General features: G+C 39.5%; 1 protein-coding gene across 1 annotated transcript; it reads right to left on the reverse strand.

Annotated features, from left to right (window-relative positions):
* c9 (complement component 9) lies at nucleotides 1-8,025 on the reverse strand. The gene is made up of 12 exons (XM_076886711.1): nucleotides 7,887-8,025; nucleotides 7,699-7,783; nucleotides 7,328-7,478; nucleotides 7,107-7,248; nucleotides 6,192-6,330; nucleotides 5,862-6,083; nucleotides 5,516-5,756; nucleotides 5,269-5,403; nucleotides 4,849-5,024; nucleotides 2,627-2,861; nucleotides 1,705-1,919; nucleotides 1-96 (listed from the first exon to the last, which is right to left on the reverse strand). Exons 1-11 carry the CDS (start codon nucleotides 7,961-7,963, stop codon nucleotides 1,762-1,764), a joined length of 1,761 nt encoding a protein of 586 aa, XP_076742826.1. The 5' UTR covers nucleotides 7,964-8,025; the 3' UTR covers nucleotides 1-96; nucleotides 1,705-1,761.
* Nucleotides 8,026-17,036: the final 9,011 nt, after the last annotated feature.

Raw genomic sequence — 17,036 nt, forward strand, 5'->3', positions numbered from 1 at the left:
ACCATTTGAACCTAAATGTTTAATTTAGATCCCGATAACATGTTTTTTACACCTTGACATGTCAAAAATATGCCTTAAGATTTTGATGGTGCCATATACAGTGGGGCAAAAAAGTATTTAGCCAACCACCGATTGTGCAAGTTCCCCCACTTAAAATGATGACAGAGGTCAGTAATTTGCACCAGAGGTACACTTCAACTGTGAGAGACAGAATGTGAAAAAAAAATCCATGAATTCACATGGTAGGATTTGTAAAGAATTTATTCGTAAATTAGGGTGGAAAATAAGTATTTGGTCACCTCAAACAAGGAAAATCTCTGGCTCCCACAGACCTGTAACGTCTTCTGTAAGAAGCTTTTCTGTCCCCCACTCGTTACCTGTATGAATGGTACCTGTTTGAACTCATCATCTGTATAAAAGACACCTGTCTACAGCCTCAAACAGTCAGACTCCAAACTCCGCCATGGCCAAGACCAAAGAGCTTTCGAAGGACACCAGGAAAAGTATTGTAGACCTGCACCAGACTGGGAAGAGTGAATCTACAATAGGCAAGCAGCTTGGTGTGAAAAAAATCAACTGTGGGAGCAATCATCAGAAAATGGAAGACATACAAGACCACTGATAATCTCCCTCGATCTGGGGCTCCACGCAAGATCTCATCCCGTGGGGTCAAAATGATCATGAGAACGGTGAGCAAAGATCCCAGAACCACACGGGGGGACCTGGTGAATGACCTGCAGAGAGCTGGGACCAAAGTAACAAAGGTCACCATCAGTAACACACTACAACGGCAGGGAATCAAATCCCGCAGTGCCAGACGTGTTCCGCTGCTGAAGCCAGTGCATGTCCAGGCCCGTCTGAAGTTTGCCAGAGAGCACATGGATGATACAGCAGAGGATTGGGAGAATGTCATGTGGTCAGATGAAACCAAAGTAGAACTTTTTGGTATAAACTCAACTCGTCGTGTTCGGAGGAAGAAGAATACTGAGTTGCATCCCAAGAACACCATACCTACTGTGAAGCATGGGGGTGGAAACATCATGCTATGGGGCTGTTTTTCTGCCAAGGGGACAGGACGACTGATCCGTGTTAAGGACAGAATGAATGGGGCCATGTATCGTGAGATTTTGAGCCAAAACCTCCTTCCATCAGTGAGAACTTTGAAGATGAAACGAGGCTGGGTCTTCCAACATGACAATGATCCAAAACACACCGCCCGGGCAACAAAGGAGTGGCTCCGTAAGAAGCATTTGAAAGTCCTGGAGTGGCCTAGCCAGTCTCCAGACCTCAACCCCATAGAAAATCTGTGGTGGGAGTTGAAAGTCCGTGTTGCTCGGCGACAGCCCCAAAACATCACTGCTCTCGAGAAGATCTGCATGGAGGAATGGGCCAAAATACCAGCTACTGTGTGTGCAAACCTGGTAAAGACCTATAGTAAACGTTTGACCTCTGTTATTGCCAACAAAGGTTATGTTACAAAGTATTGAGTTGTATTTTTGTTATTGACCAAATACTTATTTTCCACCCTGATTTACGAATAAATTCTTTACAAATCCTACCATGTGGATTCATGGATTTTTTTTTTCACATTCTGTCTCTCACAGTTGAAGTGTACCTCTGGTGCAAATTACTGACCTCTGTCATCATTTTAGGTGGGGGAACTTGCACAATCGGTGGCTGACTAAATACTTTTTTGCCCCACTGTATGTATCAGAGAGAATAAGATTGTGAAAGAAACTCTCTAATTTAGTTCTTTTGCTATTAGCAGTACTCTTCACTGTTTCTGTCTCCACTGCACGCAGCTCCCGGGACACCATCTGTGTTACAGCCACGTGTCCTGGTGCGTTTCCCTCCACTGCAGTTGGACCAGGCAGACCAGCAAGACCAGTTACCTTCATGAACAACAGCCGGCCTTGTACCTGGCACACATTTTTCAAATTAACAAATGCAGGGAAAATTACTTAAAGCAACATGAGCGAGGCCTTGTTAGAATGATAAGATTTACGATCCCAATTCCAAAAAGAAAGGTGGGATGCTGTGTAAAATGTAAATAAACCAGAATCCAGTTATTTGCAGATCTCATAAACCCATATTTTATTCACAATAGAACATAGAAAACATATAAAATGTTTAAACTGAAATTTTGCTATTTCATGGAAAAATATTAACTTGTTTTGAATCTCAAATCTCAAAAAAGTTGGGACAGAATGATGTGGCATCCATGTTTTCCATAAGGAATTTCAAATATCAATTAATCTGATCACAGAACACTTTTCCGATTTGTCTCAGTCCATTTTAAGTCATCTTTGGCCAAAAGAAGACCGCAGTGTTTCTGGATCATATTCACATATGGCATCTATTATGCACAAAAGAGCTTTAATCTGCATTTGTGGATGGTGCAGAAAACTATGTTTCAGTGCTGATTGTGTAAAGAGCTGAGGCATCCAATATTGTGTTCCAGTTTCTGCCTCAGGTTTCTTTTTTAAATCTTATCTACATTCTGTGACTAAGATATGGGTTTATGAAATCTGCAAATCATCAAAATCTGCTTTTATTTAGCATTTACTTAGCATCCCAACTTTTGTTGAAGTTGGGTTGCATTGAGAAAACAACTGTTTAGGCTTACCTTGGACACGAATTCTATCACGCTTGTAAGTCTGGCAAGCAGCGCCTTCAAACAATTGCAAGCACAGACAGATACACTTTCCATCCAGCAGAGCAAGAGTGCCTCCATTTTGACAGGGCCTGCACTTGCATACGTTATATTCTGCCACATACTCTGCAATAGCCCGCTTCAAGTTTGATATCGTGGAGTTAGCGCCTGGAATTTCCAGTGGAATTAACATGTGGATGGGCTCTGGCTGCCATAAACAACAAAATATATGCAATATGTTAAAATACATTAGAACATATATTAGAAGGAGTTTTGTTAGAATATATTAATATTTTTTCATTTCATATTTATCGTAATTTGTTGTGTTAGCATGCTAATATTTAGCAGTGAGTGTTGAACACAAAGTAGCCTTTAAACTTTGAGCCTTTGCCTTTGCAAAGTCAAAACTATGACTGATAGAAAAGCTCCAATTAAGGCTGCACACACTCAAGGATCTAAGTTTTAAAAAAAATAAAATATAACTTCTTCATCCCTTTCTTGGTCTTCCATGTGAACCTGTTGATGATGTGGACACCGAGGTACTTGTTCTCCTTCTCCACATCAACACATAATTTCCTTAGGGATTAATAAGGTATTCTGATTCTGATCCTCTAACAGAATAGACATGGAGGATGTAGCTGCTGATGCATCTAAAGTCAATTACCATTTCTCTCGCCTTATTTACATTCAGAAGAAAACGATTCCTCCCAGACCACTCTGCACAATCACCCACTGCACTGTTCCTCTCGCCAGCTGCTAATAATATCCAACCACTGGAGAACTGTCAGGGTATTTCTGTAGGTGGCATGACCCCGCAATTGTATCTTGAGTCTGAGGTGTACAAGGTGAACAGAAATGGAGACAGTACAGTCCTCTGTGGAGACTCTGTAGTACATATAATCAACTCACACTGAGCACTGCTCAGTCACACATACTGCAGTGTGCCTGTCCGGTAGGTGGTAATCCAATAGGTCAGAGGTATAACAAAACACATGTCTGTGTTAAGTTTTTTAGTAAACACTCATCTATCACATTGCAACTGTTCAGTGGCATTTAACAATTCTATGAGCTCACTACATTGTTGTCTACATAAGATTCCCTAAAGTGAAAGTGTAGAGTCGGGAGTATGGCAGTTCATTTTAAGGATGACATTTATGTGTAAAGTTTCACAGCAATTCGCAGTTGAGAAAGTTTAAACCATGTGAGTGCACCAGAAGAAAAGTAAATGTCATATGTGTAGTAGAAGCTACCTGCATAAATGCTGTGCTGATTCATTGAGTTAGGTAATGTCACCAGTTTAGTGAAGACACTGATGATAGCCCTAGATAATATAAAAGTCTGGTTTGATTACAGTCATTAGATCAAATTTCTGCAATAGCAATCCCTTAAGAGATTTTGGTAACACTTTATACTACAGCCAAAGGAGCTTTTAATGAAATCAATTCAATATTCATTATGTTGGTGTGCATGATGAATTTTATTAGTCCATTATTCTTTTATTTTACCTTATACTATATACTTACTGCATATTTATTGTTGTTTCATGTAAAAACCTGACTTGTTACCCCCTTTTTCCACTAGGCCTACCTTTAAGCATTTGTATAATTTGTGTATCCTTTCTGGTAAAATACCCAGAATGTAGGCATTACAGTGGTCCCTCGCTATAACGCGGTTCACCTTCGGCGCCTCGCTGTTTTGTGTGCAATTTTGCACACTTTTGTTTTGTTTTGTTTTTGTTTACAGCGCATTGTGTTCTGCATCCTGATTGGCTGTAGACCATGGGCCAGTCAATCTCGTGCCGTGTCTCCTGTACAGTGCAGAATGCGTTCAGCTTGTCAAATTTACATAAATCTTCGATCACTAGCAGTGTGACTCTGAAGTGCTGGACCGCGGGTGCCTTTGGTTTCATTCTATAATACTGGACTTATTTTTCTACAAAGGTTTGAACTTTGAGAGAGTTTAAACAAGAGAGAAAAGTGTGAAAATGTTAATGCCTTTCTGAGAAAAGTGTATAAAGTGTGTAGTGAGGGGTTTTGCAGCCTTAAAACATCTATAACAATTGTAAAAAATAAAGTTGGCTACTTCGCGGATTTCACTGCGGGTTAGAACGTAACTCCCGCATAAACACATACATTTATACAGTATGTATATTTCAGTTTAACTTGCTCTCGCCTTGCTGTGACCTTTATTCGTACCTCACTGTGCAGCAATGCAGGGGCCTCTGTGATGGTCCGAGCCCATTCCTGATATGTTGCAAGGTCCATCACTCCATCCCTATTTAGTTTAGCCCTCATACTAACAGCACTTAGTAGGGTACCTCCCTTGACTGATGTCATCACCTGATCCACCATAGCTTTTCCTTCAGCCTTACCTGTGTGGCAACAGAAAAGGAAACTTTAGTGACTTTTCATAATCAGTGCAGTGACTCGCTCCAAATTCAGTTTAAGACTTTAACTTTGGATTTGAACTTTTCTGTTTTAATACAGTTAAGTTTCATGCATGCAGCATTCCTTGAAGTAAAACACCAAAATACACTTAAACTGTGGAAAGTGGTTGGGAATTTAGTCAGAATCATCAAGCATGCTAGCTTTGTTCATTTAACAGGGAATGCAAACCTTCGTCCATTTTTGATTTATTATCACAATGTTTAGGCTTATAGCGTCCGCTTATACTGTCCGTCGTAAGTGTGGAACTGAGGCCTCCTTCAATGCCTAATGTGATGCAGTCTTGAACTTCTCTCTGCGTCATATCTGCAAGAACAATAAAGTATAGATAATTAGTGCTTATCACTTGTATTTAATCAACACACCATAAGGCTGAAGAAGCTTCATAGCAGAAAAGAATGATTTCAAATAGACATACTTCTTTGCTTAATGGTGTCATGGTCGAGGACATAGATCAATTCGTATTCACCGCCGGTTTTCCCATTTTTTGTGTAATGGGTTCCATAGTCCTCCAGGAAGGCAAAATAAATTCCCTTCTCATATTGCAAAGGTAAAGATTTGACATGCACCAGGAATTCATCTGCTACTTTGAGCTCACGGGAGCGCATCCTGTAGGTGCTCAGTTGAACTTTGCCCTTCACCCGCATAAAGTTGTTGTTCTAAGTTTGTGGGGTCAAAAAAAAAAAGAGATGCAGCTTGTCCATAGAATATTGATTATTCTGGGTTGTACATTAGATTCTGTGAAATTATTAGAGGATATTTACCTTAATTTTGGTGTTTTCGGTGACCGTTTTAATCATTTCTTTCCTCTCATACTGACTCGATAGTCCAACATTTAGAGAAATATTCGACAAAGACTCCTCAGTTGGGGTGAATTTGAAAGAAAGACCAGCATCAATGTTGACACTCATCTCAGTGAGGATTTCACGCAGAAGGCTATGAGTGTCTTCAAAGAGTGCTTTCGAAGCTGTTTCCTCCACTAACGTCTGAAACAACAGAATACATATATCAGTATTGGGTGGCAAAACAAAATCCTTTACATGTGTTCACGATCAGTTTATAATACTGAAATTCTTTTTGTTGCCATGGTTAACCTGATAGTTAAGCACGCCGACGTTCCAGGGCAGCCTGTCAAACGTCCCAGTGTTTGGATTCCTCACTCGATCACATCTCCCGTTGAAGTAATCATTGTTGAACGGGTTCATTCGAGGATCTGTACCCAAGATGTTGATTCTGGTGGATGAACATAGAGGCCACTTTAAGACTTTTACAGTGTTACCCCAGTTCAAGAGTTTTAATATTATAGAAGGCATCCTCATTCTCCTTCTTTGTAAGAGTCAGGTGAAAAGACTGATACCACTCGTGCACTCTATCCATCCATTAAACAGGACGTTAAAGTCAGAAGATCCAGGTTAAATGGCTTAGACTCTGGGTAAAATAGCCAGTACTTCCATCCAGACAAAGATTTCCTCTTATGTGAGCTGGTCATCCTTTATGATTTTAGTTAAATATAAAAAGCCATAAAAAAGATTAATTGTCTGTTTAATAGGATAAAGTTAAAGCCTGGCCAAGCATGGTTGGTTAGTGGCACCAAATTAAGTACGCACAGCAAGCTCCCAGTACAAAAAAGTCCATCCCTTGCCTGAAGATTCTGCATTTTTATAAGCCGATATCTTTTTGTAGGTTGTAGGAAACATCCTGCCTCATTTATGACACCTATCAGTGAAATTAACGTGTTCATCAGTCTTTTGGTGAAAAATTTCATAACAGACCAGCTATTGTTAAAAATATTAAGAAAAAAATCTGTGGATTTTTTGCTTAAAAGCAGCTCACATTTAAAACGCCAACTCTGCTAGGAAGCTGGTTTTCTGTAAACATTGTCACCAATAGATGTTTATGTGTCTCCCCAATGTAAATGATTTACTCTTTCTACCAAGTATTCATTTTACTGTCATGCTAATTTATAGTGACTCTTTATTTCCCACTGATTGAGCTCTTTAATAACTTACCCATATCCTGCTGTCCTGCCTTGCTCATTGCTGTCAAGGACTGCCGAGCCACAGGGTTTACGCTCTGTCTCACAGTCTTCATCTGATCCATCTTCACAGTCATAGTCTCCGTTGCACATTAATCTCTTTTTAATGCAAGACCCTGTGTAGAGACAGAGAATTGCATGATACTGCTCCCCAAAAACAAAGCGATAAAGACTGAGGTACTAATACTGTGGTACCTGACTCGCACTGGAACTCTGAGTCTGAGCACGCACGGGGAGGCGGTAGCTCGCATTGACCATCAGGTACACAGAACTCCCTGTCTCCTATCGATTCCTGGCAGGCTCTACCTCCAAACTGGCCAAATGCTTCTGTACTTCGAGAACGCCTCTGAGGATAATACATAGTGTCACATTAAAGATAAAGACAGAGAGCAGCACTGCAAAAGAAGATTGGCTGTGAGCGGCACTGTGCATAGATAGTAGACCACTACTTCAACCTGTTTAGTCTGATTATTTATTATTATAGACTTAAAAAGTTAAAAGCATTCTAGCTTGGGCACTATTAAGTTCACAGTCTCTGACACTGATCAAAATCCTAATTGACTCACTCTGGTTTTTGTGCAAGGATCACAAGAACTCCACCCTGACCAACGACTCCATGCACAGTCCACAGCTGGCGGATCAGGATTAGCCCTAAAATACGCAAATTAGACACAATAAACTCTCTAAATAATAATAGTAAATGATTAAACAAACATCCTTAATGTTGTGTAAGTGAAGCAGGAAATATACATACATGCCTTCCCCAAGAAGTGCCAGAGCTAGACAGAGGCCAGCGAGAGCCAACTGGAGAGCGATTTCAAGCCTCATCATAAACCTTTGACAGCACAAATGATACCGTGCCTGTCCTCCTTTAGTCCTTTAAGCTACCACCTTGTTAATGATTATCCATCTGCTAAAGGACTGTGTTTTTGTTGTTGTCACAGTCAATAATTTGGATTTCAGGTGCAGCAAAAATCAATTCAGTGCTCGGAAACTCCCAAAGCAGAGTTTACAGTGTTTGTCTGCATATAAACATCTTACTCACACAGCTTCAATCTTTATTCTTCACAATGCAAGGAAAGCACCCACAAAAACATAATAACTACTATAAAAGTAAGTAATAAATCGTCTCCTTTCATAATCTATAGAAAGCGGTTATTGTTTACATTACATTCATTTGTTTGATTAGTAATGAGCTAGTGTGTTGGTAAAGAAAGCCATGATTTACTACAATAACAGAGAAAGATTGTGTTTCTAAGTATTACAACTTCCTGCTAAATGCCACCAAAATATAACAAATGAAAAATATACATTGAAATGATAAAAGTGCAAATTGGAGACCCTATTAAATTTATTTGGACGAACAAGGGCTACACTCAGTGGATATTTGGATATTTTTAACAAACAATTTAATCACAGTTTGATCTAATTGAAAATATATGGATTTATTAAGAATCACGTATTTCATCTTTAGCCTAATATACAACAAAAATATAAAAATCTAAATATAAAAATGGTTTTTAAAACTATGGGAAGGTGTAAATGATCCTAAGCGCTGGGTTTAAAGCAGATACACACATTTAGAAATTATATTTATTCTTTTTTCTGTTTATTTTCAGATTTCTTCTTTTGAGACATTTTTTTTAAGACCATTTGTTCATGTTCGTGTTTCCAGGATTACGCAACCATGCAAACAAAACAAGTCAGCAGCAAAGCAGAACAAATATTTAAAGAATCAGTTCTTGACTGTTGTAATACATTGGCATGATGCATCCACGGTACATTTAGGTCATCGTCTAAGATTGGAAAATGGAATGACAACACTAAATATGAAAATGAATTTTCATTCAGTCCCACTGCTGAAAAAAGGTTGGTGTGCTGAAGTAGAGCTCTTTGTCCACAAGATGGCAACGCTGAACAGATAACGGCAGTGTTAGTTTTGTCCTCTTGTTTCACTCCGTCACTGTTTTTGGGTTTAGGTGGAAGGAACGTTGTTTACTCTGCAGTTGTAGAGTTTGGAAAGCAATGTGTAATGCATACACATGAATTCAAGTAGTTTTCGAGTATCTGTTTTCTTTGTTAAATATACCTTTAAAAATAAATAAAGTCTTGCACAACGCACAGTGAGGTTTGAACTGTTGCACCCAATCTGTCATGTGATCGGGGAGACTTTTGCTGAGTCTGCAGAACTTTGTTCTTCAAGTGGAGGGAGTGCAGTTTGTATAATTTTTTTTAAGGCAAAATAGATTAGTTCTCAGTGAAGAATGCTGAAAGTAATCTTTAAATGTAGGCTAAGCAATAATTAAACTGCAATAAAAGTTTGAAAAGTTGATTAGTCACGATCAGGGCAATTATTATTAACAGAGCAGAGAGAACGTTTGTAAAGTGCTGGGAGGTGAAGGGCTGACAAGTTTTTGCTTTTGTTGCTCTCAGGGAGTAACACTGATCTTTAACTTGGGGTCTGGCTTGTGCTGGTTCTTTCCCTGTATCTGCAAACAAAGCTGGGGTATTCTAGGGGCAGTGTGGTCGTGGCCTAATGGAGAGGCACAAATATGTGCTGAAGTCACCACTTTTATGAGGTTCCACAGTTTCCTCCCTGCTTTCCCAGGAAACCAGAGGGTAGTTAAGGTGCTTGGCAAATCTCCTGACTAGAAAGACTTCCTGTTTTTTGAGGGGGGGCTGAAACTGTGTGGAAACACTTGTGGAACAGCATACTACACAGTCACTCTACTACCAGTAGAATGCTGTCATCGTATTTATCAGAATACCATGATGGTGCTTCCTGCACTGCCATTTGCCCCACTGCTGTGTGTTGTTCTTTAAGAACTAGCTGCTAAAGACACTTGAGGGTTAAAGAACAAAGAGGGACATAGACAAAAAAATCTACCTCAATTATGGCTTGGAGATAAGTGGCTATCTTTGGTTCTGGCTGTGGTGGCAGGCAGTTCCAGGATTCACGCCCTAAAATGCTTGATGTTTGGATTGTGGCCTTCCTGTCATAAACTAAGGGAAGGACACTTCCCATTAGACTTTCTCTGTCAGCATTCTATCGTGAAATAAAGGCTCGAATGTGCCAGTGCTGACTTTTGCCATCTGTATTTGTTTTTTTTCTTTTTTTTGCCATGAGTTTCTTAAAAAAATGTAGTTTTTAAGTACAGACAGTAGCATCAAACATGTACTTCTGTGTGCAAGTGCTAGTAGCACTGGGTGTGCCGCTGACCTCAACTGACAATGAGTAACATTTAGAAGAACAAGGAACCATATCTTTTATCACTGAACAGTGGTTCTGAATTGGAAAGACACGTCATGGCAGGAAAACATGATTCTTGTACTGATATGCAAGAAGAAAAAACACAAAACAACTAACCATACATAATAATAGACACTGCCAACATCCGTCTGAATACAGCATGTTGTCACATGCATATTCTTTCCAGATGATCTGCAAATAAAGGCAAATATCTGATAACATCAAAGTGTTTAATAAGAGGTTCAGAAAAAGACCATTCCAGCGGTTGGTGACTAAATGGGAAAACACTCTCAGCGAGACAGTAATCTGGCTTCCGTGGGGCTCATCTCCTAAAAACCAGCCTCTGTCAGCAGAACACAGGATACAGAGTCAGGAAAGACATCCTTCCTCTGTCCTTTTCTCTCTCATTTCTCAGCTCTAAACCCACAAAACACACTATACTGTACGTCTGTTAACATCAACAACACATCACGCTTGCACTTTTTGAGAAATCTGCACCGTATCAGGTTTGAAGTCCTCATGCAGAATTTGGTGAATTTGCTGAGGTATGCCGAGATTGTGTCTCCTTTTTATTTTACATTTACAATGAATGCAATTCGGGGATAAATAGAAACTAAAAATTATTATCATTGCAAAACTATTTTATTTACTTTTTAATGAGTCAATCATTTTCACTGGATAAAACTGAAAGGAAAATATGAAAACTGTCTTGTTTTGTTTTTTGCCAAACCCAAATGTGTCAACGATCATATCAAGCAAAAGAAAAGCAGTATCTTTCGCACAGGAAAAAAGGTGAAATCAGAAAATATGTGGCGGTTTCTTCAACTGATTATAAAAACAGGGGGGTTTCAGTTGGCTAATATTTGCAGTTCTGCAGCATGGTACCAGCACTGGGCTGTTAACCTGCTGTTTATACTGCCATCACTTCCTATACTTTCTATTTCATTATCAGGTTCACATTAATTCACATTAATTAGTTCACATTAAAACAGGCAGCACGGTGGCACAGTGGTTAGCACTGTTGCCGCACAACAAGAAGGTCCTGAGTTCAATTCCACCATCAGGCTGTGGTCTTTCTGTGTGGAGTTTGCATGTTCTCCCCGTGTTTGCGTGGGTTCTCTCCGGGTACTCCGGCTTCCTCCCACCGTCCAAAGACATGCAGCTTGTGGGGATAGGTTAATTGGATAATCCAAATTGCCACTAGGTGTGCGAGTGAGTGTGAATGGTTGTCTGTCCCTATGTGTTAGCCCTGTGACAGACTGGCGACCTGTCCAGGGTGTACCCCGCCTTTCGCCCTATGACAGCTGGGATAGGCTCCAGCGCCCCCCGCGACCCTGAAAAGGATAAGCGGAAGCGAATGGATGGATGGACATGAATTAAAACATAAATAACATGAAATGAAGAAAGTAAAACACATTTGCAGAAGTGAAACTAACCATTTCTCAATTGAGAACCACATTGACATCAGTAGTCATGTCACTGCGGATGTCAAAGCTGGCATTTATTAGTTCTGTAATAATTACACATACTTGCTTTCCTTTCCCAACAGCTTGCTTCTGCTAAATAAATTGGAGTCCTTGGTCTGTGTAATTGTAACCATCTCTGCTTATACATACACTCCATCTTTTAATTATCCCAAACAAACATCTATTGATGCCTCTGCAAACATGAAACAAACACACTTTCTATGTTACTTGAATATTTTCCTCCTGGGAACGCCACACCTGCCACTTAAAAGCAGCAAATGTAAAAACGGTTATTACATGGCTAAATCACCATATGGCATCAAAAGCAAAACAGACAAAGGAAGTTTGTGACCCATTTTCAACCTTCAGCTTACTGTAATTGTGGTGAGATTAGAGCATAGCAGAGAAAATGTTGGGCCTGCACTTTTAGAAATTTTGCTGCGTTAGCAACAGTTGAGCTTTGCCACTCTGGCTGACGTTCCCCAGTTCCCTCTCATTCCTCCATTTAATAATACGATGATCAGCCTACATATAGTGTATGCAGCTCTTATATCCTCTATTATTATTAATTTTTAAATTCAATAGTCAGTATGTACTGTAGACCCACAGTGGCGGAGATCAATGGTTGATGTAGCTTAGCTTAGCAATAAGAAATCTGTTCTGTTTCATGTCACATGTTTGGGGGGAAAAATACTAATGATGAAAGTACAGCTTTAAATAAGCTGTGATGCGGTGATGCACACTACTCAGAAAGAGATTTAATTACAAAATTCAAGAACATTCAACATAATTCACTGTCTGAGAGAACTAGAAAATCTTCAGTCAACGCACCTTGGTTTTTTTTAGTGTTATTTAGTCAGCATGACTCACCCAACAGTTTAAAAGACCAATCACTGAGTGGAGCAAATGCTAATTTTGCCCTGCACACACTTTAGTCTTTTCAAATGACTCCAATTTGAAAAATAAGAATAATTTTTAAAAATAAAAGTGAAATTGACTTTTTCACCTTTTAACCACGTTGTAAAGTTGTAAACACAACATTGACAAATCCCTTTTCAACAGACATCTCTAGCAGGCTAATAAATAGTTTGTTTAAACTTCATACAGTAAAAGCTCAGCTCATATCTGCTAGGTGAAGTGTAACGCCAACTGTCCGACTACTTGTACCAACTGTGAGGCAGGGTTAATTTTTGTAACTGGGTAAGTTGTTTTCTTGGAACCACGCATTTCATTACATCATTTTAAATCTAGGCTGTAATACCTTTCCTTTTCATTATATTGACAGTTTTCATAATACAAATTGATGATAAACCAAAACATAAAGCCAAAGGAACTCTGGAGTTTATAAAAACAAAGAAGTGGAATATTCTTGATTCAGTTCAAGATTCAAGGTCTTTATTGTCAAATGCCATTTCACCCCAAGCCCCCCATGGGCCATTTATAAGAATATAAAAAATATATCTCCAAGAGATATAAAACTAGAAATGACAAATAAATATTAACTCGTTAAATTTGGGTAAAATTAAGGAATAAAAATGTACTACTACTAACTATATCTATGTACAATAAACAAAGAGAGGACAGAGACAATATGAAGTGGTCATGTGCAATTACAGTAAAATAAGATGATTGTGCAGTAGTTATTGTATACCAGGTTCAAGTTATGGTCAGGATATTGTAGATAAGACGAAGACATGTGCAAGATGCAAAATGTGCAAATGTGTTCAGTAACTATGTGACTGAGTATGCAAAATAAGCATATTGTTCCTAGGTCGAGTTTGTAGTGCATTTGTGGAAGTTTGTGTTGTTTTTGAGTCTTTTGGTGAGTAGTGTATTGTAAGGTCTTTGTAAAAGTGTTTTTCAGTCCTTTGGTGGTAGTGAGTTGAGGGCTCTGACTGCTTGGGGGAAGAAGCTCTCGCAGTGTCGGGCCGTTACGGTTTTAATGCTGCGAAACCGTCTGTCAGATGGAAAACTGTCTGCCACCCCTCACTTTCCAATGTGAGGGGCGGAAAGTGTCCTTCAATATGCTGTTTGCACGTCGGATGATGTGTTTGTCGTAGAGTTGGGAGAGGGCCTCCAATGATCCTCTCTGCTGTCGTCACTATCCGCTACAGAGGCTTCTTTTCAGCAAAAGTGCAGTCCCCGTACCAGATAGTGATGTAGCAGCAGAGGACGCTCTCAATGGTTCCCTGGTAAAATGATGGGAGGATGGGAAGAGGGAGACTGGCCTTCTTCAGTTTCCTAAGAAAGTGAAGTCGTTGTTGGGCTTTCTGCATGATGGTGGTGGTGTTCAGGTTCCAGGAGAGGTCATCTGATATGTGCACACCCAGGAACTTCATACTGTTGACCCGTTGATGTGCAGTGGGGTGTGGGCCATTGAGCTCTTCCTGAAGTTAACAACCATCTCTTAGTCTTCTGAACATTTAGAGTCAGGAAAATTCTTGAATGGCCAAGTTAGTCACCTGATCTTAACCCAACTGAGCATGCATTCACTCGTTAAAGACTAAACCTCAGACAGATAAGGGCCCACAAACAAACAGCAACTGAAAGCTGCTGCAGTAAATGCCTGGCAGAGTATTAAAGAGGAAACCCAGCATCTAGTGATATTCACGAGTTCAAGACTTCAGGCTGTCATTGTCAGTAAAGGGTTTTCAACCAAGTATCAGAAATGAACATTTTATTTTCAGTTATTTAATTTGTCTAATTAGTTTTGAGCAACTGAAATGAAGGGATTGTGTTAAAAATGCTTTAGTTACTCACATTTTTATGCAATCTTTTTGTCCAACCCACTGAATTAAAGCTGAAAGTCTGCACTTAAACTGCACCTGAGTTGTTTCATTTAAAATTCATTGTGGTAATGTACAGAAAAACGTTGTCTGTCCAAATGTTTATGGATCTAACTGTACATACACAAATGAACCCATGTATAGGTAATAGTAAACAGTAATATACATACAGTAAAAAAATCTGTTTTGAATTGTGTTTGTTCCTGTTCCGATACATTCTCTGTTTAGATACAGATGGCATCAGTTCAAAGAGTTGTTATACTGAGTTGGATGAGTCTGTTGAGGCAGTGGGGGCTGTAGATGTCTCAAGAGGGGAAGTGGGCAGTTGAAACATTTTTGACAGTGTAAATGACCCTCTGAAAACTCTCCTGTTTCTCCTGAGGTGCAGCTGGTTAACTATGCAGAGATGCAACCTTCAGAATGCTCTCAAAGGAACGTCAGCAGAAGAAAACCAGTGGGGGTTTTTTTTTGTTTATTGGGTCTTTCAAAGAATTCTCAGAGGACAGAGTTGCTGCTGAGCATTCCTGACTACCATGATGGCATTGTTGATCCACTGAATGGTAACAAACACTGGTGATATTGCCCTCCTATAGTCTGTGAGGAGTTCTTTGGGCTTAGAGGTGTCAGATCTGGATTATTCTTTAAGCACCAACTAGCCAGCCTCGCAAATTCTGTCTCACCTTTCTTTGAGAAGAGCCCCATCATCATCAACGTACCATCTATGACCGTGATGATAGCGCTTTTAGAGGTGCAGTCAGATCTATAGAGTTTGCAAAGTAGGAGGCTCAAAAGGCAGCTCGAGTGGAGCTCAGGATGAGCACACAACATGAATATTCTTGAATTAAGAATCAGTTGATCAGCAAAAACCCTAAAACTGCTAATGTAGTAAACATTCTCCCTGAAGCCTACAAAGCGCACTTCACATAGCGCCCCTGGCATTCAAGATGGCACACTGCAATGTGAATGGCTGTGATGGTGTCCTATGAAGATCTGTTATCTCAAACTGATATTAATCAAAATGGGTACAGGGTATAGGGTGCATTGCATATGGAAAATATCCACAGCAAATCACTTGTTCTACATTTTGTCATTTTACAGCCTTATTCCAGAATGACTTTAATTCAATTTTCACCTCAATTCTACACACAAAACCATTGAGTCTTCACCAAATCTTCTCCCACTTACAAATGATGGAGGCCATTGTGCTCACTGGGATCTTCAATTAAGGTCCCAGTGAGCACAGTGGGAAAGGCTACTGAAATGTTCCTGTACCCTTTTCCAGATCTGTGCCTTGATACAACCCTGTCTCAGAGGTCTACACACAAATTCTTGTACTTCATGACTTGGGTTGTGCTCTGACATGCACTGTCAACTATGGGACCTGATATAGAAAGGTGCACCTTTCCAATTTATGTCCAATCAACTGAATTTGCCACAGGTGGACTCCAATCAAGTTGTAGAAACATCTGAACAGTTGAAACAGGATGCGCCTGAACTCTATTTTTTTTTTTTTTTTTACTTTTAATAAATCTGCAAAAACCTTTTCACTTTCTCATTATGGGGTACTGTGTTTAGAATTTTGAAGTAAACATTTTTTTCATGCATTCTGGAATAATATTGTAACCTGACAAAATGTAGAACAAGTGAAGCATTGTGAATACTTTCCAAATGCACAGTGTATTGCTGGACCAGCTTCTCAAAACATTGTATAATAGCTGGTATTAGCACAATCCACCAGTGCCAGTCCCAAATCTAGAATAGGTCCCACATATTTCTACCAAAAATAGATGGTCCATGCATGAAAACAGTGACGTCAGTGGCTGTGGGAGGGGTAATGCAAGAAATTCACTAATGAATGGCGGCTGTAGCCCACAGGCTTCTTCCACCATGTTTTAACAGCAGTTTCACTTAGAAAATAGCTCAACCTTAACCAAATTCAAATGTACAGAAAAACACATAAAAAAATATCAGTTTTATGCCTCAATTTATACCAGCAAGATCTTCAAGTTGTTCCTGCTCAATCTTAGGCCAACATATTTTTACTTTACACATTATTTGTTTAGAATCTGACCAATTCCTGCACCACTGCTACCTGTGACATGCATGTAGACTATAGGTGTAGCATTAAGTTGAAATGAATGACTGAATAAATAAATAAATAAATACTATATTAATTGGCTCTTTCTGGCATTTTTTAAAATTATTTAAAAGTTTGTGTTGTTGTTGTTTTTTTTCAAAGAAAACAAAAAAATCCACAAATTTGATATAAATACACGCACGCATACATACATACTGTACATCACGCACTTCATTTTTATGACCCACTTACTAAAGCCGATGGCGATATTTTGTTGGCCTGCATGTAAAGAGCCCGCCCCCCTACCAATTGAAATCTGCAGCGA

The sequence above is a fragment of the Maylandia zebra genome, linkage group LG7, assembly GCF_041146795.1.
Source record: "Maylandia zebra isolate NMK-2024a linkage group LG7, Mzebra_GT3a, whole genome shotgun sequence".
NCBI classification, from domain to species: domain Eukaryota; kingdom Metazoa; phylum Chordata; class Actinopteri; order Cichliformes; family Cichlidae; genus Maylandia; species Maylandia zebra.